The sequence below is a fragment of the Zonotrichia leucophrys genome, chromosome 12 (assembly GCF_028769735.1).
Source record: "Zonotrichia leucophrys gambelii isolate GWCS_2022_RI chromosome 12, RI_Zleu_2.0, whole genome shotgun sequence".
Taxonomy (NCBI): domain Eukaryota; kingdom Metazoa; phylum Chordata; class Aves; order Passeriformes; family Passerellidae; genus Zonotrichia; species Zonotrichia leucophrys.
The window spans coordinates 10,813,903-10,837,979 of NC_088182.1; the positions used below are offsets into that span (position 1 = coordinate 10,813,903).

Genomic DNA, 24,077 nt, shown 5'->3' on the forward strand with positions numbered 1-24,077 from the left:
GAAAGACTACAAACAAAGCACTGCCAATTCTTTAAACAAACTCTGGAAAGTAAAAGCAGCTTCAAAGAGAAAGGCCATAAAATTCCAGCAGGTAACTCAGGCTTTCTGGAAAGGACAGCAACAGCATTGTGAAAGGCCCAGATTAATGCCAGTACTGCTGCAGGGGAGTATCACCCTGCTCTCCTCCCAGCTGGAAGTTTAGCTAAGGTGAGGAATTCACAGTAAATGCCTAAATCAATTACACCTGACAAGTGCAGGTAAACAGGCTTCCCAGGCATCGATTAAACATCAAGAGTTTTCAGCATCTGCCTCAGAGGAGTCCTGCACGTGCCTGACCTGCAGGGATAACGTGGTGCCCATGGCACGGAGGGCACAGCCCCCCTGGCAAACCCCAGCACCTGTGCTGGGCAGCTCCACCACACAATCAGGATGAGCTCCGAGATCACAGGATGCTGCCTCAAACAACTGAGCATTGTCCATGAGAGAGTGACAGCAATGCAGAGAAATCGATGCCAAGGGAAACAGAAAAAAGAAATTGCCAGAATATCAAGAGTGCTAAGAAATACAGGCGGAAGTTTCACTCAAAGGCTGACCAGCACTTTCAAGGGGGAATAAAGAGGGGAAAAAAAACTCCATCAAACAAAACTGGCAGCTATCAAATACTTGTCATACAATAAAAAAGATACGAAGCACATTCCCCTGTCAGGCCTGTCACAGGAGCTTATTTTGGGAAGGAAGAAAGGAAGGAAGGAACATTTTAGCTAAGATTTAATGCCATCATGCCAAAGCTGGTATTTGACAGAGCCTCCAACAAAACTCCCACCACCTCGGACAGTCATGCTGCAGCTAAAACTTCCATCTCTCTGCTGAGAATATCCCTAAGTCCCATTTATAAACTGCAGCAGCTGGCCCAGTTAACAGTTCCTGTCCCAGATGAAAAAAAAAAGCTGAGTTAAATTCATGACCCCATCCTTTTACCCAACAGGTAGCTAAGGAATGCAGTACACTGGGTTCCAAGAGAAAGGCAGAATAGAGGAACACAAGGAAAGAGGATGCACAAGAGAACTGGAGAATATTGAAGAAAATGCATCACATCCACACACTTGCATGGGTAAAGGAACTGTAGGGAAGAGAGTCACTATAAGAAATAAACAAAAAAACGCTGAAAAACAGAAGTAAGCTGAAGCCTGCAAGTTCCACCCCCTCCCAGGGTTTTTCCTCTACTCCCAACTACAAATTATTCTCCACGTGCAGTTCCCAGTAAATCAAGCTTTGCTAAATAACCCCGACATGTGCAGGGCTGAGAACCAGCCAACAAGCAATGATGAGATGTCCCTGGAATGATTAAGGGAAAGGCAGACATCTCTCAGGTTACAAGGAAGCCTGTTGTACTCTCCCCTTGGTGCATATGCAATGCTGCAAGCGCTGTTCTGAAACCTCTGATATTCAAAGGCTCATTTGGTTGACAAGGAGCCTGTGGATTCGTGGACAGATTGTCACACAAACTGTCAGGTTTTTAGAGAGACTATCAGACCTCTCTTTGCCTACGTTATGGAGCACATCAAAGACACAGAAGATGAACCAGACACAGACTGCACAGATCTGACAGAATGGTGGGTGTACATATTCAGAATACTGTACTGCTGGGGGGTGGGGGGAGAGGCTTAATGTGAATAATCAGGGGCTGAAAGTTCCAGAAATGTGACAGTTTTTGGCAGCAATTCCCATCTTTGCATTTATTTATCGAAGGGAGAAAATCTGCCATACTAGAGGCAAACTTGAGAGAGGAAGAAAAATTGTATCAGCAGCAATTTATTTTGCCACTGTACTTTTTCTTTATTACTATTACTCCCAGAGCATTTTCTGAAGATATTTGTATTTTCAGTCAAGGTTCCCTCACTGTGCTTGCAGGCTCTCTTCCCATTTTATCCTGTAGGAGAGGCTGGTTTAATGATTACAGCCAAAAAGACTGCTAGGACTTCACAGGTCACTGTACACGGTTAATGACACAGACAAATCCACACTTACAGAAGTGCCTGCTGGCTCATGGCTCTGTCTGGAGATGCTCAGGAGCTCATTATTCAAAACTTCAAGCTCAACTTATGGGTAATCAGCACATCTGAAGAAATACACCATACCCAGATAACCAAAAAGTGAAGAGAAAAAAGGTATTATAGAAAATACTAACCTAAAGCATTAAGGTCTCACTTTTAAAATGGGGACAATGTTCACTTATCTTCCAGTGAGCTAGAAACCTCAGTTAATGAATACCTGGAAAAGTCCCCAGCTCCATAGTTCAAAAATAGTATTACAAAGGATGACTTTATGTCATTCTCCCTTATTAGTGATAGTTGGACATAAAGCAACAATATATTTTACAGGTGGCAAAAAAAAAGTTATTAAACTATTTTTACAAAGAAATATTGATTACTATTTAGAAAGGAAAATAAAATATAAAACAAAACATTGATAACAAGAAAAAGAAAATGGATTAACACAGATTCCTTTGGCCTGCCTTTACAATATCACTGTCACATAACCTCTAGTTTGCCCTGCAAGGCATCAGTGATTCCAGAGAAAGGAATACTAGTATCTTTTTATATATATTTTACCATTCAAAAGATTGAAATTCAGCACACAGCAGACAGAAAATAAATAAGATGTTTATCCTAAGATAAAAATAAAACACAAGGAGGACAAAGGAGAAAGGATGGCAGAAGGGATAAGAAAGGAATCAGAAAATATTTGTAAGCAATTTCCATCTTTTGACAGTCTCATTCTCTCTGCTTTTAGCAATCTTCTCTTTCACCTGTTTTTTAGTGCAGCTGTTTTGCCTCCTCTAAAGGGGCATTGAAGAGACACCTGTGCAGCTGGCAAAGAAGGAAGGCTCCAAAGAGGAGCCCAGAAGGACCACAGAGCTCCAACCAATGGAGAGAGGCATTTGCACAGCAGGGCTATTAAGCTGTAAACATGAGCATGAAAATCCAACACCCACAGAGAGCAGGAGCAGCCACACAACTCCTTCATTCCCACCTCTGGCAGGGACCACTCTGGACACAGCCCTGGGGCAGGATGTCACCCCTGGCCTCACACAGCTTTTGGGCACCACCAGCTCAGTTATGGAACTTACAGAATCCAGGCACAGAAAAGGCAACAAGGCAGGTCTCACTTTTAGCCTATTAAACAATAATAGGAATAATTACTTATTAACATTAAACCTGAAAAATCTCACAATGTCTTGCTGCCAAGGCTTCTCAGGAACATAAATGGCAGAATGTCACATGCACAGTGTAGCACACATTCATAGGTGCAAGCTAATCTACTCAGGATTTAATCTCTAAACACAGTCTGACAGTAAGGATTATTGCATACAAGCAACAACAGACCTTGAACTTGGCATTAAATGAAAAGGAAATATAGGTAGGCTTAAAGTTCCAGAAGAAACATTTTGGTATAAGCTTGGGACAGGGGCTTGTTGCTGTAGCTCATAAACTTTGTAAGAAAAAGAGGCTGGGGAAACAGTGGTTTTTATAACTGGATATTTTTTTTCAGGCTCATTAAAAAAAAAAAAAAAGAGTATTTCACCTGTATCTGGACAAGACCAAGCAAAAAAATACAAGCTCTTCAACTAGAGACAGCTTGAGCTCAAGACAACAGGAACACAAAGAAGGGACAGAACTATGCTTTTGCTGCAGAACAACAGGAGGGAATAAAAGCAAACACCACAAACACTTCAGACCTGGAGGTAAATCCTCTCTCCACAGAAAAAATGAACACACAAACTTAAAACCCAGCACTGTTCTGTTTTCAGCCAGCAAGGACAAATGCTGTGTTCCTCCCTAGGATGCTCTCACAGGAATCAACAGTTAGGACACTATTATGGGGGATTTCTTTTGTTCTTCCTGCAACAAACCCTTGTCTCTAGCTGCAGGAAGAGTTACCTCAGTGCCACACGAATGAGTGATTAACCATCAGGCATAATGGCTTCTGCTGCTACATCTCAACAAATGACCTAAAGGTGAGAGGTCTCATACACTACATTTAATTCCCTAAACAGCCAAAGGAAATTCTGTGGTATACATAACTACTATGAAAAATGAGGTTAAAAAAATGCATATCCACGCTCAGACAGACACACAATACAGCATTTTTACACACCCATATGAGTCGTCTTCTCTGATCAAGAACCACAGTACAGCCAGTTCAAAGCTTGCTGCATGTCAGGGCAAATTAAGATGATTTCTGTGTAGTGCCCAGTACATCATGAGACATCTCTGGGGAAAAAAAAAATCCACAACCCAGGCAACTCCTCAATTGACCCAGGCGTGCAAGCTCAAAGCAACCTTGCAGCTTGAAATTATGAAAGAAAAAATTTGGCTTCTGTTCAGAAGAATGGGGAGGCAGAAAAAAGGAAAAGGAATTAAGCTGGTTTTCTTATTAAAAGACCCGAAACGCAGTAATTGGGAAGGAAAAGAAAAGCTAGCTCTTGTCATAAAATAACCTAGTTATTACAAGTCTCCTCAAACCAGAGGCTTAGAGCTTTATCTCAGCTCCCACATTTTCTTCTCCCATCTCTTGCTCCTCTGTGGCCTCTTGGAGATGGGCACAGATTCAGCAGCCTGTCAGCATGTCCTGGCTCTGTGGCCATTCCTCACTGCTGCTGTCCTCTGTGCAGGGCAACATTTTTTACCTGCTGGCAACTCCACTGCTGAACACCTACCAGGGCAATCTCCTTTCCACATTTGTGAGGTACAACTCCTACACAGTTCTACTGCATATGAGATGTATGTTTACTATTTTTAACTAAAACAAAACAAAATTAGCCATTATTTTATATTTATTTACAATGAGGCTAAAATGCAAATGGGTGAGCCAGGAAGTCTTCATTTAAGCCAAGGTGTTTAATGGCAAACTGTGGCTGGGATCATGCTTGGGGCAGCAGAATGTATGGGCAAACCACTAATTAACCCCAAAACCAAACAAACAAAAATCCACCCCTCATCTTTATGAAACCAGGAGATTCTGTGACAGGCAAAGCAAGTTTTCAGTGGCTGAAGACCTCACTGTGAGCCTGATGGTACATATCTATTTAAAAACACTGAACATGTTATTTACAAGCTACTTCTGAGTCACCCTGGTCTCTGGGGAACGTGCATTATATGTTCAAGAAATTGGAGTAGCTCTTTTATTTATGTTTCTTTAAAATGACTGGCAGATGGGGAAAAAACCTTCAGAGAAGTGGCCCCAGGCTGTCATGAAACATGTATTTAACACACCCACAGTAAACTACTAAACACTTCAGAAGGTACAGCCACTGTAAATATGGAGTAGTTCCTTTCTAAAGTCTGATCTTTGGACTACTTAATTCAGCACAAATTTGAGATCTTCCAGGGAGTCAATTTATAGAGTAATTATTAGCCGTATTTTCCATTAACATGATGACAGCATATTCTGTAAGGGCAGAGCCATAATTTTAAGGACCTTTTCAAAACGAATCCCACTGTTGGCTTTATTTTTAAGTCACAATAGTAATGCCTTTTTCCTGCCACATGTGGAAGGACCACTGTGAGCCGAAACAGAAATCTCAGATTCCCCTAAGTCAGGCTCTTATGCAAGTGAATTCCACACACAGGGAAGTTTTGTCTACCTGAACCAATTTCCAAGACTAAGTCTAAATCTGGAATATCCCAAGAGAAGCACAAGCTTCAATCATCGAAATCCCAGCAGACACACTGAATCCAGCCCAAGGTCTGGAACACATTTAATCAATTCACTCTGCTAACTCTCTACAGCTTCATAAAATAGCCAATAGTGCAATAACAGGGCCAGAAATTAATTGTACACTGGTTGGTGAATTACACGGAAATAACAGGCAGCACTGGTATTTATTGCAGCGGGGTGATGTAGTTGCTGTTGAGGTACAACTGCACCTCAGTAAAAACAGCTGAGAGACAGAGGGGGGGTGTGTGCAAGTGCTGCTTTCCATTAGAAAAGTAGCACTGCTTTTATTGGTAACAGTGTTATCTATATAAATATACATACACATATTTATAAATAGCAATTCTGCTTATAGACAAGCATGTAAACAGCACAAAGAAGGAGGAATCAGAAATTTAAACTATTAGGCAATGAGAAAATGAATGAAATTGAATGAATGAAAGGGAAAATTGGGTTGAATAAAAAATGCCAAGGTAGGATATCAGAAATATTAGATAATGGGGAAAGCTCTCAGAAGTAAGACAAAAGAATCTCTTGTTTTGCTCTTTTTGGACTAGACTCGACAAATGCTCCAGTGTTGAGTTCTAACAAAGAGACAAGATCACATTCCAGGTCTTTTTGTTCTGCCTTTAACAAGTCTTCATAGTGATACACTGATGAGACCAGATACCAGATTGTTATCTAAATTCAGCTGCTAAATTCAGTGTTAAGACACTAAGTTCAAACCACACATTGCCACATTTATTTCACAAGTCGAGCCTGAGGATGGATTCCTCCAAGATGAAGCAGCCCATAAGCATCATTCTCTCCCTCTGCAGAGATACTCTAAATGCCAGGGAAACAAAATCACCGTAAGGCTTTGACAGTTCACCCTTCAGCACACAGACTGCAAAGGCATCTCTGCACTAATCCTGCAGGCTGAAGAGGAAGCAAACACTTAGCTGCTGTTTGCATAGAGGCTGCTTGTAATTTGATGTAATGCACTGTACAGCAGTCAACACATATTGAAGGGAGAACATACACACTGCAGAGAAGGCAGAGAGGCTGTGCTGACATCTAACACATTTTAGTTACCCTATTATAGATGTTCTTTGAGTTCATCAAATTACCAATCAATTTATCTGATCTTTAAAGCTGTGTACTGAGGTATATTAACTACTAAACATCACAAGCTTTCAGCAAAAAAGCCATTAAATGGGTGAATTGAGCACAAGGTACTGGAAATCAGTTTGTGTGTTGGCCACCAGCAACAAGGAAAGAACCTGTCCCTGCAGACAGGGAGACTACAAGAAGCATTAGCCTCCTCTAAAGATGCTCTTCAGCCTTAATGGATGCCTGCAGACAGCAGAAATCAGGGATGCTGCCCTCCCTGTCACGCTCTTACCCCAGCATGACATTTAATGGCTGAGAACAACTGAAAAGGAGAAGAGGATGGAAGGTCGGAACTGGTTCAGATGATGATTTCAGATTCAGTTTGTTCCCATTCAGAAATTTAATTCACACACAGGACAGGATCTTCCATTCTGTAACCATCAAAGGCTGTGCCCTGGGAGACTGATAAGAGCCACTGGCACCTGAGAGCAGCAGCCCCAGACAGGCAACCTGAGCAACTGGAAGTATCTGAATGATTAGGATGGATCTTGTCAACCTATTTCAGAAAATGACACTGGGGATTATTCTTGTGCTCAGAAGATTAAATCAACAGTTTGATGAACTGGGTGCTTTGCTGTACTGCTCTACTGGCTTGAAAGGCAAACTGCTTTTTTGCATCATGGATGTTGAAAGTTCAAAGAAAGCACTGGTGGGTTTGTGAGAGGAAGGGTTTGCAGGAAGGGCTGGGGATGAACAGAGAACTGAACAAATTGGATAAGAAATGAAAATGAAATTCTAAATAATATTTTAAGGTTCAATTATGGAGATGGAGACAAGAAATTCTTCTGAAAGGGAGACATATTTTTTGAGACCAGAAGTTCATTTCACACTAGCTGTTCTTCCTCCAGGTACCCACAGCACTGGCTAGAGCAAGACTGTGACTAGAGGCAAACAAAGCAGCCCTTACACACATGGCAATAGCTCACACACAGCCCCAAGACATTACAGGAGAAAGCAAATGGTGTCAGTGACACCTGCCAGGACATATCAACTCATTTATCAAAGGGCACGGAATCTTTAACTCCCACTGAGAGGGCAGAGGGTTTGGTTGGAGATAACACCTGAACATAGCTTGTTTTTTCAAAGGTAGGCAAGTGATCCCTAGGTCTTATGGATACACAAGCCTGGCATCCAACTCAAGGAACGGATTTCTCATCCCCTTCAATAGAAATCCCTCCCCACCTTTATCAGGTGACATTAATTTGTGCAGCCCCACAGAGTTTGTTTAAAATTGATGATGAACATAATGAATGTATTGTTCTGGAAGGCTTTTTTGTTCAGGCTTCTATCACTTTTTTTCTGCAGAAATTTATATTGAGACAAGTCACCAGCCACAAACCAAAAATGACAGTGGACTTGTATGTAGGAGTGACCTTGGGACATTAAACTGGGAGACAGCTCCAAGAAGAAGTACCAAGACCAATGGGAATAACAAACAAAAATAACTTTGCCTCCCATTCTTTACATATCCTAAATGCTTCACAAACATGAATTAAACGGGAAGTACAAGGGCAAAAAGAGATTAATTTAAACAAACCAAACAAGATGAATGCCACACACAAAATTACAAGATTTGTGAAGTCAAGCAGAGAAAAAGGTGCAGTCAACCTTATTAATAAAAAAGGTATGTATTCAATGCATTCCTTTCCCACTTGCACAAATACTGTACAGCTTATGAATACCTCTTGTGCTACTTACTGCTCTGAAAAACTACAAGCAGAAAAACGTTGCATATTAATGCAGCCAGTGCTCACAGCAGTCCACAGCCGCCTAACAAGAGATAACGTGGGAGCTGGAGCTTAGGAAAATCCAAACAAAGAGGAGGCATCATCTACAGCAAGGAGTTTCACTTTATCTTCCAAGATTACCTTCAGCCTTTCTCCGCTGTTTTGCACCACTCCAAAGTGCTGCCCATGTTTTTGTTGTAGTGTAGCACTGCCCTTAGCTTGTGTCAGGTTAAACTCAGCAAGAGGCCAAATAGCAAAAGGAGTAAAACAAATATTTAGTTGGGAGAAAGTATACAACTAATATGCTAAGTGAAATCTCCTGGCATCTGAAGGGTTCCAGGAGAGGCTGCACTTCTTTCTTACAATATTTTTTTAAGGACCTTTCTACAACTTGGAGAAAGCATACACAGAATCCCTAATAAAAATCCCAGTTCTGAGCAGTACATATGGTACCTATTTACAACAACCTGCCTCCATCTCCTTCCCTGCTTCTCAGTAACAAATAAATGCATGAAAAAACATCATCCTGAGCTTCTCAAGTTGAGTGTGTCTCAGGTTCTCCCTACAGATTATTAGTCTCTCATTCTTTCTACCCAGAGGAACACTACAGTACAAAACCTCATTCAAAACAGTTGAGAGAAGACACACATTTTATGAAATAATTCAAATTACATGGATGAGGTGTAAAATTACTGGAACAAGTCAGAGTTAAAAGTTTAACCACTTATAATAAATTAGTCAGGTCTCATTACTGGATTACTTATTGGAGATGAAACAGTCACATTGGAAACACAGGTGTGGAATGGAATGTCTGTATCACCAGCTCCAACCCCGCAATCACACCCAGTCATACAAGAAACAGTCATTTCAAAGGAGCTTTTTCCTCTCATTTTCCTGACTACCAAAATATTTCAGGCACCCCAAAATATAAACATACATGTGACCCAAGAGACAGAAACACACAACTACAACACACTATCAGAGTTAAAGTGAGGAAGATGAAGGGTTTTACCAGTGTAATGATGCTCTGCAAGGAATTTGTTCAATAAAATTTGATTAAAATAATCTCTAAGAAGCATGCACCACACTGCAGGCAGAACAAAGCCCACCACCCCTTCCCACACACACAGCCCCAGACAAAGTGACAAGGAATGGTGCAGTGGGAAGAATATGCCCAGCAACTAATCCCAGCATTGCCTTAATCCCAGTACACCCACTGTATATATTCAAGTCTGCACTCAAAACAGAGGAATGCTGCCAGTAGCAGCAGTGTGTGGCATTTGCTCAACACAAGTCAGAAGTGCAAATCAAGTGTCAGGCACTACAAAGAAACAGAGAACCAAACAGTGATTCTGACACAGCTGCCACACACGCTCAGGGTCCCCCCGCATCCCGAGCACACAGTCCTGGTTCACAGCCCTCTGAGGATTAAACACATGAGGAGAAGTTCCAAAAATGACTGGCCAGGATGGTCAAAGCATTTGGGGCAAATACCCCATAACCTTGCTTTGATCACAGAAGGGGTCAGGTTGGAAGGGACCACAGCGGGGCACGTGGTCCCACACCTCCCTATTCAAGCAGGGTCATTTCAGAGCACATGGCACAGGGTTGTGTCCAGATACTCCCTGACTGTCTCCAGTGAAGGAGACTCCACAGCCCCTTTTCCCATCAGTTCTGTTCTTACAGCTATCCCTGGACATTTAGTCACAGGCAGGAGCAGCACACTGAACTAGACGGATCCTCACTGTGACACAGAACTGCTGCACTCATTGTCTCATTTCTCCCACTGCTTTAGTAGAAGATGCAGGGAAAACCCCAAGAGCTGAAATACTGCAATCATTTTTTCATACATGCCTTTTCCCATGAAAATTTTAATAAGACTGTCTGGAGAAACTGAGTTTCTCAAGATCTGTTTGAAATAAGGTACACCTATAGTTCACCTCATGCAAAACTAAAGGCAAAGCCTTTTTAGCATTTTTATAGCTTTACTGTTTCACAACACTTTGCCCTCCCATTATAAGCTATTCCATCATATAGATGGAATAACTGAGATAGATGGACTAAATAATTGTTTCCAACTCCCAAAAGAGAAACGGCTATTAGAAAATGAGCAGGTTTTTCCTTCCAATTCTGTGCTCTGTCCAGTAGATTACAGTACTCTTTCAAAGATTACCAAATAAAAGGATAATGTATTCACACAATCTGCTGCATTCAGGGGAACTACTGAGTTCAATTCTGGTCAATACATCTCAAAGATAGAGCTGCTAGGGGGAAAGAGCCAAAAGACAAACAAGTAGAATGAGAAACCTGGAAAAAATCATTCACACAAGCAGAGGCTGAAAAGGTAAGGACTGCACAGTTTAATGGAAAGGTAAAAGAGGGAAAAGAAGTCTGCAGATAATGAATAATGAGGAGGATTTCTTTTATCTCTTTCACATAAAGGATATTAAATGCAAAAAGTATTTGAAACTGATAACAGAGAATTTATAGAGTATATAAGTTAACCTGTGGCACACACTGCCACATGATGTTGGAGGCACAGAGCTAAACAGGGCTACAGGAAAAATGCCTGAGATGCACAGAAGAACAATGGCACTAAATCAACTTTCAATGAATAAAAATACTGAATGAAAATAAACTCTTGTGCAGCAGGGCAAGTGTCTGCCTCCAACTGACAACATTTAGCAAGACTCTTCTCAAAGCTGCTCTTCAAAAGTTTTTTTTTGTCACTTTGTTTTGGTCATGGTTTTTTTTCCTTCTTCCTTCAAAGACTTTACAAACTGACCACTGTCAGAGGAAACAGGATAGTCTCTGTGTTTGATTTACTGAGCAGCTCTTCTGTTGTAAGGAGTATGTAACACAATTACTCCTAGCATCCTACTGGGAAGGTACTGAGATTTTAACATCAATAGTTCAAAACAACCTTCAAAAACAAATCTTTAAGTCTCCTACTGCTGAATCCTGTTATCATGCAGAAATGGGGGCAAAACCAACCTGGGCACAGCAGGGGAGGGGAGAGGGGAATTCCTGATATCCTGATCCTTAGAAGGAGAAATTTCAGCTTGCTAACTCCACACTGAGCCATATTCATTCACTCCCAGCCAAACACCTCTGAACTACCAGTGACCACACTTCAAGTGACTATTCCCTTTTAAAATAGCAGAGAAAGCAAATTTCTATTTCAGGGCTCTCTCCCACCATCCCCTTACTGAGAGCTTTTTTCTAATATTGACATACACATACACAGATATATAAAAATATATCTAAGCCTGTGTTGGAAAGCTTTAGCACAGCGGAAGGAAAAAATATATAAATAAATGTCAAGGTCTGCGTGTATTCAACAAATAAAAGCAGAATTATATAAAAGCAACAGCTAATAAAAAAGATTGTTCTGTGCTGCATTTTCCATCTTTCCAACCATTATAGGAATAAAATTATCCTCAGAGAAGATCAAAAACCTTTTTCAAAACTAATACAATTAAGCTTTATTACACTGTTTCAAGTACATTTCTCTCCTTTCCCTTCTAGCCCCCACCACCTCCCACTCCAATCCAGACTAACGGTTGGAGGCATTCTTCTATTTTATTACCAGCAAAATGCTAGTCTTTAAGGGTCACAAACTATCCAGTGTTTCAAGAGAGGAAAGAAAACCTGTTCTTTTTATCTATTTGCTTTTGTACACATAACAACTAGAAAATAGTTTCTCTGTAGCTCTGCAGCTTGAATAGGACTATGGGCAGCTCACCCTACTCCCCCAAGAAGATCCCACACTAAAATACCCATCACGATGTTTATAAAGGTGTCTCTGTAGCAAGGGACGTGGACTTGAAAACACAAACGACAACAAAAGATTTCAAAAAGAGGACAATGAAGCCTGGACACAGACTTCTCCCCACTCCACTGTCCATAAAGGACAGGCTCACAGGTTTCCCCTGTAATTTCCATTTCACGAAACCAGATCTGGAGAGAAGAACATAATAGAAGCAAACAGCATGGGATCAAGAAATTGCAAAAATTCCCTTTGCGTACGAACATATGGACAACTGTGATAATTAGAACGATAGCTGCTAGATTGTTTGCAATTTCACTGAACAATCCCCATTATCTAGAAATAGAATTTAAAATACAAATGCAACACTGAGTGGTAGTTTTAATAGTTTATTTTTAATGAATTGTACGGATTAAAGTGTTGCAAAATTGTATCGTGTGAATTTGCTCACAGGCATGTTTTACCACTGATGGCTCAAAAAATGCAGCATGGACAGTCATACAGTAGGAGGGAATGAAAAGAGGAATAGATATGCCAACAGCTCCCCACCGTTTCTATAATCTACAATTTTCCCATGCTCCATACTCACCATCCTGCTACATATTGGTAGTAAAACTGATTGATTTCCCAGTCTCTTTACAACCCACTCTTTTCATTGTTTGCACTTCTTTTTAGTCACATAACACAACTACAAGTCGAATGTATGCAACTCCCTGTCAGGAGGTCTAATTGCTTCAAATTGGAGAAGATTATTCTCCACATTTATTAAAAAATAAAGACTACTTATAACATTATTTCATTTTGCCAGGAAGTGAAGAACACATTAGTTCATAAGGAACAGCATGGCTGCTCCTATTTTTATGGCATCAATTTTTAAAAACTCATCATGGTAAACAATTAAACAGAGAAGCAAATCCCACGTTTAGGGGAGAGATTCAAATCCCTAAATGGATTTTCAAAGGTCATTTCAGGCTTAAAAGATGCTTGACAGTGTCTCTTTAAATCATGTTTATTTCAAAGGCTTATCCAACAAGAAGCAGGCAGTGTACTGCAGCACCACTCTTTGAACTGTTTCGCTCCCTAGAGAAAAATTGTTAATACAACTTTAATTCATATTTACAGCAAAATTTATGTTGTGGTGGTTGATTATTTTTTTTTTATTAAGGAAAGGATTTTTAACAAAAGGAATAAAAACCAGGACAGTTGTTTGTTTTTTTCAATTTAGCTTTCACCTAAATCCCATGGTAAAAAAGATAATAGAGTTTGAACTACCAGAAATCCTTTTTAAAAATCATCCAGTTAAAAAATCCTTTATCTTTCAAACACAAATTGCTCAAAAGATTTGTACAGCTTTTACACCACTTACATAAGCGTTGGGGGGCAGATAGGATACTGTCAGCTGACAGTTCCAGGTCGCAGCACAACACATTTTGGTTCTGTATCTTTTGGATCGACACAGATCTCTGTCTTACCCTTGCAGGGGTCAGAAATGAAGACAACTGAGCCTTACCTTCCTCTCAATGCGGGCCAGCTGCTCTTGGTAGAAGGCCTCTTGTCGCCTCAGGTTTGCCTCCCAGCCTTGCAGCTCCACAGCCTGGCAGGGACAACAAAACAGCAGCAGGAGAAGAAGAAATTAATAATAAACAATGTAGTGCAAGGAAAGCACATGAGATACAGACTAAAAGGGACGAAAAAAAAATAATCTCTGCTCAGGACTCATGCACGGGATGCCCCTCAGTGGAAGTACATACCTAAAGAATTGCAGCTTGTTTTGGGTTATCCCCCAGCATTTGAAATGCTCTTACTAGCATCCTACTCAAACTCAAACCCTTGGTTTTACACTTCTTATTAAATGAAAACATATAATAATAGAAAGGTGACACTTTCCCATTCCCTTTTTCAGAACTCCATCTTATCCATGTCTGTTTTTCCATGAATCATGACAGTCATTGCTCAAATGTTCTTCCCCTTACCTTAAAAAAAACCAACCAAATCCCCTCAAATCCTCCTCTTTATAAACCCTTGCCCCTTGGAGTGTCCAAAAGCTTCTAAGGATTAAATACTTCCCTACAACAGACATACATAGGACTATCCAGATAATTAAGTACCCTCTCCACATGCTCTCTGTGCATTCCCCATCAGTACTCTCAGAGTTCCTTTGGCTGGTGCTGCAAGAGGGAAGATGGCTGTCAAAGAATTTCTCTTCTATCTTACAAATTATAACCATGGCACTATCAAAACAGTAAATCTGGTACTCATCAGCTAAACAGTGCTCAATTAAAAAAGTCTGTGTGGGCACAGCAACAGCTGTAGCCTTCTAGCTCCTTACAGCCAGCACCACTTAATTACATTCCCATCCCTAAACTGAACTAGTATTAAGAAAACATGACACTGATGGAACTGAATCCAACTTTTCAAGTTTAAAAATAACAAGCAGCAATAGCAAGAAAAGATGGCAGTTTTTCCACATCCCCCATCCCACCTCAAAATCTCTGGGGCCATGGAAGTTAGCAGCAGGCAGAAGACCTTTCAAAACCAGAATGATTAGCCTGCTTAACATGGACACAAACCCTGCCAGGCCATAGCATCCCAGCAACATTCTCTTAACTTCTAATGATGGCACAACCACAGAAAATGCTGGTCCAACGTGATTAAGCAGCTGGGACAGAAATATCCCCGTGGGCTCAGACCTGTCATTTTACGGCCAAAAGCCATTGCTAACGAGAAAAATTACATCTGAAAGCAAGTTGCTGTGCATGTCCTTCTTTCTGCTCCCCTGCTGATGGAAATACAGTGGTATAATAGGGCTTAGAAGAGATTTTAATCTAGGCAGTGAGGGTGGTTGATAAGCAAGCAAGAAAAGGATTATATCAAATAGGAAGATTCTAGGGGTGTGGTGGTGATGTGGGTTTCTTTGTTTGTTTTTAAAGAACTATTTTGGTTTCCATGTTTGCTATCCCAGAAAACAGGGCCAGGATAAGGCACAAGCAGTAGAGACTCATAACTAAATCTTCTCTGTCTCAAAGGCACTTGATTAAAAGCAAAATCTCTGGCTGTGCTTTAACCTATAGCTGCTATACTACCTCCCACCTGCTGGAACAGGATGGGGAGAGGGATGAGAATGAGCTGCCCCACACATGCAGCCTGACAAAAGAGATATCACAGTAACAACAGGGGCACTGATGGGTGCTTTGTAAGTGCCAGAACTATAACCATTTTCTGGTAAGAGAACCATAGCTGTTCCTCTGTGCCAGTCTTCTACACAGAAAGACCTAAGCAATTTCAATTAAAATGAAACAGATGTAAGAAGGTGGGGTGGTCTGGTGGATGACCAAAAGATCCCAATTCTCCTGCAGGTTTTCTGCAAAGCACCCATAAAATCAGATTACTCCACAAGTGACTTGTATTTCCTGAAGAGGAAAATAAGTAAGGAAGACAAGAGTAAGACGGTACTGACCCCTCTGCATGATTCAGATGGAAGCTGCACCATATGGTGGAAGAAAAAAAGAAACAAAAGAGGCAAATAATAAAATCTTATAAACTCAAGAAAGGTTCTGTTTAATCTAAATAATTATGTATTTGTGCTAGTCTCCTGGGATGGTGGATATTCTGGAAGTACAAAATCAATAAATGTAACAAGACCAGTGCTTAAGAGGCTTTATTCTGTTTCTGCAATACATGGACCCCAAACCCATACACTCACTCAGCTTTCCAACCTGTGCCTGACATCATGCACCAAGAAATCCAGCACATTTATCCTTACAACTCCTCTGGAAGGGAACACAAACCAAACACCTGATCTCTTAAGGAGGGTGCTGAGATGCAGACACGTTAGAGGTGTTCTGTTCTGCACAATGACAACCCTGGGCTGCCAAGCTGACCTCACTGGAGCTGGCAATGAATAATGCCTCCATGGCCATGCACACAGGCATTCTGTTAGTCACTTCCCCAGAGTCTTGCAGAACTGAGGTCAAAGAACCAAAACTGAATCTCCTAACTGCAGACTGTAACCTCAGAGTAGTCCCCATTCTTCCCTCAAAGTAATTTCTCCCATATTATCCCCCATTGTCCCACTTATCACCCATAATGCATGATGAACTAGAGGTCACAGAGAAACCTTGTACTTGCAACACAAACATATTTTCAATGCCTTGCTTGTTTTCAAGATCTGCTGCTGTTTCGGTGCATTGAAGTATGCAGAGAAACACTCTTTTTGTGACAGATCTGCTTCAAAGTTGCTTTCTGTTTCCCTCTATCCCCAGCTGTTATTACTAAAAACTTTAGTGCACTTTATGATGATGTTTGAAGTACAAACGGTATAGTAGAGCATGTGTCATCTGAAATATTCACTGTTCCAAACTGGGTTAGGCAACTAGGGACATTTTGAATGAATATAGGATATTTATTAAGAGTTCCCCTAGTCCTGCTGCTTATTCCCTACCTGAAGTTAGAAGCCTGTGATGTCCCAGACAGAACTGGCTGCTATGATTACAATTTCACAGGGGATTGAGATTGCAAGTGCTAAACAAAGCATTACTAGACTTTTTGAAAAAAGGCCTTTAGAACTAAAAGGAAGGAGACGGGAAAACATGCATGATAACACACTGATTTGAAAATCAGGTATCAGAAAGCTGCATTTCACTTCCAAGTTGTACAACTACACTGGAACTTGAACATACTGTGCAAGAGGTGACCAAAGCCCAGAGATGACATCTAGGATGTGTAGAACACAGATAGTGTGATGTCCAAGAAGTATGAACATAGAAACAAGATAGAGACAGGGAAGAAAGGACATATTCAGCTTCAAAACACAGGAATGCACCCAAAACTTAGAAAAGGGGATGTATTTATAAAAGAACATGTATGCAATTGGCCATTGTCCTCTGTCCAAAAGCTAGTTATAAGATGTATTCAAGAATCCCCTGTGATGGTGTCAGAATTTACAAGGATTATACCCTTACAAAATGACAGCAAAGGCATACTACTAACATGCTGCTACAGCTTCCATGGCATGGATCCACGGACTGCTGGGTGCTCTTTCAAATTTTTCCTCTGCTTTATCTTCACACTTTTTCTGCAGCCCAAGGTTTTTCAGGTTATCTCAGTGCTGCCTTGAACAGTGACAAAGAGCCAGGGCAGAGTTATGTGATTCTCTGCCTCTTTCTCTCCCTTTATCAAGTAACCCATTTAGAAACAAACAGTGCAAGCACATTTCTAAAGCTATACATTATATACTGGCAGAACTAAAGGATTCGAGCACTGGCCTGCTAGCTGACAGACAGGCCAAAAAAAATATTTTACAAGCTCCTAATTGAGGTAATGAAATATTATTGGTTCATTCTCTATGAACAAAACCAGACACTTAGCCATGTCCTGAGCTGACACCAACATGCCACACATCAGACTGTGCAACTGATCTAGAGCTGGGCTTCACTCTAGCTATAACCATTCCCAGATTAGCTTTGGCTTTGTTGCGCCCCAAAGCATTACCACATTTTTATTATTTTTAATCACAGTCCCACCTCATCACCTTGTTAAAAATGAAAACTAGGGTGGAAATCTGTTTGGAAAAAAAAAAAAAAGCTTATTGGCAGGGTTAGATGATGGTAAGGAATGTGGCACCTGGGAATAAAATCCATTGTTAGAACAGCCCACAGCTGACAGCTACTGCCGGGCTGTCTCTCTCCTCAATACTGTTTGGGTTCTGGGATTTGGGAAGACTCTCCTGGAGGACAGAAAACCCAAAAACTCTCTCTCTACAAAGGGCAACTCAAGCTAGAAGGAAAGGTCCAAACCTCAGCCTATGAATACTTCCTAAAAGCAAGTCACAGCACTTGGCAAGATTACTGCAAAAATATTTATCTTCTTGGCAAAGCACTTCCACCACTCACAGACAAACTAGCAAGATGATGCCTAGATAATCAGTCAGAAGCAACACAGGGAAATAAGCTACAAGGATAAAGCAAAGGATTTCAAGTCTATCAAATGCCTAGTTTCTACATCATCCTGTCTTTGTTGAGAGGAGCTATCAGCTTCCCCCAAAGGTACAGTTAAATCTCTGCAGCAGCACAGCAGAGATGTTTTGGCTGGGCACCTCAGCTTGCCACACTTCACAACTGCAAATTCTAATACCTCATGCTTTCCCAAGTCTCTTCCAGTCCTGGTAGCAGTCCAGGTGGCAGGGGAGAAAAACAAATGCTATTAAGGACTCCAAGATGAGAAGAAGGAATTGACAGAAATTCACTGAGGAACAGAGCTAACTCCAAAATTAGCTAGCTGGCATGTTCCTGGCCAAGTCTAAAGGGAATGGCAGAGCTGAAAGGGCAACACTGAAATAGTAAGAGGCAATTTGTGTACTTCATACCCAAGACTGAACAGCAGAACTTTACAGGGAGGCTTGTACCAAGCAAGTAGCCATGGGGGAACCTTGACTTAACCTCCACTGGCATCAGCAGAAATATCACAATTACTGTGGAGCTGTCTGCAATCACTATTCCAGACACAGGGCCTACAAAATCACTGGCTTTTTGTCCTACCTTTCATTCTATTGAAGGCAGGTGACCAGGCTCTATTTTAGAAACCAGATGCAACTTTTGGCCTTAAAAAGCAGTACTGGTATAACCTTCATTTCCTCCTGTTTCTGCTACTCTCTTAGCCAACAATACACATCACCAGATCAAGTTTGGTTTCAGCAGCTGTAAGCTACACAAAAGGAACCAGTGAAAATCTTTATGGAGGAAATAATATGCAATTTTCTAGCTGAACACCTTTTAAAATGTAATGACAGAAAATAAAATCCTGCATCTGTGCTCAGCAATAACAATCTGTACATGCACAGTAACAACATGACACTTGGAATAAGCAAGATCCAGACAAAAAAGAGAGCTTACCCAGGCATCCAAATCCTCAGGCTTGGAATAAAGACAGCACAAGATAGAAAGGAAGGGAAAGAGAAGAAAAAGAGAAATCAGTGATTTTTGGAGGCTGCCTGCTGCTGTGCACTATAGCTTTTAAGATGACAAGTTTAGAAAAGTTCCTTTAAAATGACAAGCATCTTAAGCAATGCAGTGCTGTCCCCTGTTGGGAACTGTGCTGTTAAAGCAAAGCAAAAGCTCATGCACCCCATAAACCAAAACCAGAGCAAAGCCCCCACAGCCTGCTGCAGGACCCCCATTTAGGGTGGGAGCTAAGCAAAGGAAGCTGGGAAGCAGCCAGTTCCAGGGAGCCATGCAGGGTGCTGCATGTGTTGGAGATGCTAATACACAACGTGTACCAGTGAATGTGCCAGTGCTGGGCAGACTCAAAAGGAGGTGGTCAACAACTGTGCTGCTTCTAATTACATGCCAAGAACAAGTAATCTTTTAAAGGACATTTTTGAATGCACAAGCTGACCTACATAGCAAGTCATCTTCTGCCACGGACAATTTCAGAGTGATTCCTAACAGAAAGCCAGTTATCTGATCGGGTTCCCAACCAGATTCCCCTTCATAGGCAACTGAAAACCTCTTGAGTGCAGAGTCCAAACCTTTGTCAAGGCCAAGCTGCCTCCACCTGCTCCTTTCCTTTTGCCCACAAGCCTATTTAAGTGTGCAGACAAGCAGATAAAACAGACTGCAGTATTGCCTCTTCTTTACTTGTTACTACTTTTTACTTACATAGAAAGCCAGCAGCAGCAAAGCAAGTACAAGATGATAAACATTTCATGCCCATAACCACCTCCTTTTGAAGCCAAGGCATTTATGAGGGAGGCACAGCTCTCATTTGCTGTCAAGGGCTGCAAGCCTTCCCTGACTCTTGGGCTACCCTTCAATCAGCAGCACACTGGCTAAGCAGGAACTTCAGAATGGCTGGCCCTTTTTCATTATGATTATTTATTTGAGGGGAGTTGACAGGGCACAATGAACTTTCCTCTTGGTCATAGTTCACTGCCAGAGGGAGCAGACAGTGGAGGGTATTGTTTTTATGGGATCTGTCATCATTTTAATGGCACACAGAGACTGCTTCATGTAACTGAGGGATGATGTGTTATGAGATATGGGTGTCGTCCATCCTCATCCTTTGCACCAGCTTAGAGGGTTGGAACTGAACATCTACATTTCAACTGAGGGAAGCCAATTCCCCCTTTCTGCAGATAGGTTTGATATAGCAGCATCAAGTCCTTGGCCAAACAAACCAATACACAACAGGTGTTTACTGGTAATCACTGACCAATCTTGACAAAAGCCTGCTTTGAATAACATTTTGCTTCCTGATGATTTTTACAGCCAGGACAGATGAGTTTAATTTCATTTTTACATTTTAGCAATTACAGATCTGTCCATCCTCAGCAGATGGACAGGAGGAACACAGCACTCTTCATGGTGCTTGCTATTATTTCAGCAGGTAGGTCATGCACACCACTAGCTCTTTACAGGATGTACATCTGTCATCCCTGGGTGCCTGAGCCATGAAATGACACATTGCTGGTGGACAAACACTCACATGACAAAATAAACAAAGGTACTAACTCAGTGGCACTGGACAGGGGCTGAGAAATGAGAGCAAGGAAAAGGAACAGCCCTATCACCAATATGTGCCCCATAGGATACTATGCACAGCAGCAGAATCAGGGCTTTAGAGAATATAACATTGTTACTAATCACAGAGCATCTCTTCTGCAGTGCTGCCAATATTCTAATTCTGTCAACCTTCAGGAGAGGGAAAAATTATTACTCCAAGAATAGGAATAGATACACTCCACTGAATGGAAACAGGAAAATTAGAATGTGTAGTAGTACATACTGCTGCATTGGAAAAAAAAAAAAAAACCAAACCCTGACTAAATAAAATACACTAATAAAATAATATAAAAAGGAAAACTCAAGAGGGCTACTGGTTTAAGTTTTGCTAACTTCTAAGCCCTGTGCCAAGATGTCTTTGCAGACCTGCATTTACCAGTCTTGGTAACAACAGACACAGCCTATCCATTAATCTAAGTGAACTTTAAGCAATCCATTAAGAAATGAGCAATATCTGGTTTCCTTGCTCCCTAAGTGAGCCTCACTTCCAGCTCCCAGATGGCAGCTTACAAGTTTTATAATCCCAGCCCTGGGATACAAGTCATCTTTCAACACTCTTGGTCACTCTCTTGAACTCTTCTGTTGGAAAGGGTTTTTTTCTCTTCCAGGTAACCCACTGGACAGCAACCACAGGAACCAGAATAAATACTGGACTTAATTGTTTGAGGTCAAAACCCAGCCAAGATATTCCTTCTAACTGTATCAGAAACAAAAGGTTACTGAAACAGGATCTCAGGCCAAAGCAGCAGCCTCTGTCCTAGGGATTCATACAGACATTTCGGTATGGGAACTACATGAGTAATACATCTGTGCTTCTGTAAATTCCACACTTGAGCATTGATTACTCCCATGTTTGTATCAACAGTCCAACTTCCAATGGCATCAAGAAAACAGTGCCAAAATTGTATTTCACTCCTAAGGGCACTTCCCAGCTACTTTTCCCAGACTCACTACACTACATCAGCCTTACACATCATGCACACCACTCAAGTCTGTCACACTCTGGGGAAATGTAAAAATGGCAGTGAGCAATCAAAGCACAGCTCTGTGATTGGCAGGGAGGGAGAAAGGACGAGCACAGGGCAGCAGCCTTTGGAAGGACAATGCCTTTGTTACCTGACTGGAACCAGCTTCCCCCTGAAGTCCATTTCCTTGCCACAGTCAAGAACTGTCACAGAACAGATTGCACTGCAGTGTGACCAATGACTCAGGAATTCAGACTACCAGCTTGGTAGAGATCTCCTACTTAAGAACTCAACAGAGAGTATTTTTAGGGGCACTGCCAGCTTCAGGAGTGGAAGATAGAGTGGGAGATGCAAGAAACGAGAGGCAGCAGGTGCCCAAAACCCAAGGCAGCTGTTAGCAACAACTTTTACATTCATGTCAGTATCTGAAGAACTCTGCAGCACATATTCCAACATCTTGATGACCAGACTTCATCACTGAATGAGCAAACAGTCACTTCTTCCTAAAGCAGTAATCCAGCTCTAAATTTATCATGGTCCAGAATGATAGGAATTCAAGTATTTAAAGAATATATCTAGACATTCAGTATCCATTCCAGACTCTTCAACTCTTCCAGTATAGTGAAAAATTGAAGCAGTATCAATATTAAATGCAATGAGAGTCTGAGATGTAACCAACTGACAATGGAGAGGGAGAAGGAAGAGTCACTGAACAGCAATCAATTTTGAGGAAAGGCTGTGATGAAATTGCTCAACTCTAATGCATACAGACCATACACAATTCTATAAACACGAAGATGGGAAGCAGCCAAAAAAAACTTGGCCCTTTTATGATTAAGGACAACTGCATCCTAATGCTTATGGCACAGCTACAAATAGCTTTGCAATGGTGACGTTTCCTGGTTTTCATTTAAAACAAAATTAAGAGAAACCTATTTTATAAAATCCAAAGAAAACCATCTGCTTTCATTGCTTGCTTTAATACTCCAGCCCATTTCCACATTCTCCTTTTCCCATCACCACTTCTATATATGCACACATACAGTTTTCATTTTGCAGGCTGCCAACAGGCAAGGCATTCAATGGTTTTAGAAATCTTGCAGAGCATAGGTTCTCTAGAGATGTATGCTCAAGATGCTTATTTTTGATAGTAGGTGAGTCAACAACTTGCTCTAAATTTTTACCTTCTTGCTTAAATTCCTACTCTGCCTATTAGACTTAAGAATCTCCAAGTCCCTGACCAATTTAGGATAAGAAAAACAAACCAGCAACCAAAAACTTCAAGAAAGGGCATCATGAAACTTTGTATTAAATATGACTTTTGATCCCAGCATATATTTCAGGCTGAGTCAATGAGGTATTTCTCATAAAACTAGAAACAAAGGCCACTCAACTCTTCTTGGATTATTTCTAGCTCATAATCATTAATGCAGACTCCCATTACACTAGCCTAAGGGTGGCATATGGCTTTCTAGGGATAGGACAGACGGGGGAAAATAACAGTTATGCATGCCTACCTCCCAATCTCACTGCTGTGCCTGCATAGGGGACAGAGCTCTCTCCTGCCAGATTCCTAAATACCAAATATATTAACTTTGGAGTCAAACATAGTACCTCACACACCACCACTGTTTTGAAAAAAAAAAAAATCAAGATGGCATTCATAATCAACCCATGTGCCTCCAAGCAGTAAAATTTATGAACCCTGTGTGTTCAGATGGCATTTCCTTACCACACTTGCTCTCAGACACCACACACAATTTTTACCTGCCCCTGAAAAAAACAGCTATTTGTAGGCACAGCCAATAGATACAGGCCAGCATGGTAAAATGAATACAAATTTCCTGCTACCAGATTAGAAACTTTTTTTAAATTTCAAAGTTATTATTGCAAATACTATACAGTTTAAAAGAAATGCAGTTGACTTTGGGGCTGCTTTTTAATACAGAGAGACTGTCATAATTACATACTTTGTTAAGAAAATTCTTGAAAGCCTTCCACAATGGTCATGCATCCTCTGTCTATGAATTCTTCAGCAGGTGGAGAATCAGGGGCACTTTCAAAAAACACAGCTTGTTTTTACTCCTTTGACAGCCTTGTGAATGTTCCTCATTTCCCTGCTCCTTCATCCCAGACATACACAAAGCACACTTTACACACCCTTACAAGGTCAGTATCATTCTGGGGG

At 41.1% G+C, this 24,077-nt stretch overlaps 1 protein-coding gene across 2 annotated transcripts in view; it reads right to left on the reverse strand.

Moving 5' to 3' along the window:
- The window catches only part of CHCHD6 (coiled-coil-helix-coiled-coil-helix domain containing 6), a 108,722-nt gene that overhangs the window by 58,109 nt on the left and 26,536 nt on the right, over nucleotides 1-24,077 (reverse strand). The window contains exons 5-6 of one of the 2 annotated variants that reach the window (XM_064724130.1): nucleotides 19,257-19,277; nucleotides 13,877-13,960 (exon numbers count right to left, since the gene is read on the reverse strand). In XM_064724130.1, the coding sequence (XP_064580200.1) occupies nucleotides 13,877-13,960; nucleotides 19,257-19,277 (105 nt within the window). The remainder of the gene's footprint in view (nucleotides 1-13,876; nucleotides 13,961-19,256; nucleotides 19,278-24,077) is intronic. The other variant, XM_064724131.1, reaches the window with a different exon arrangement.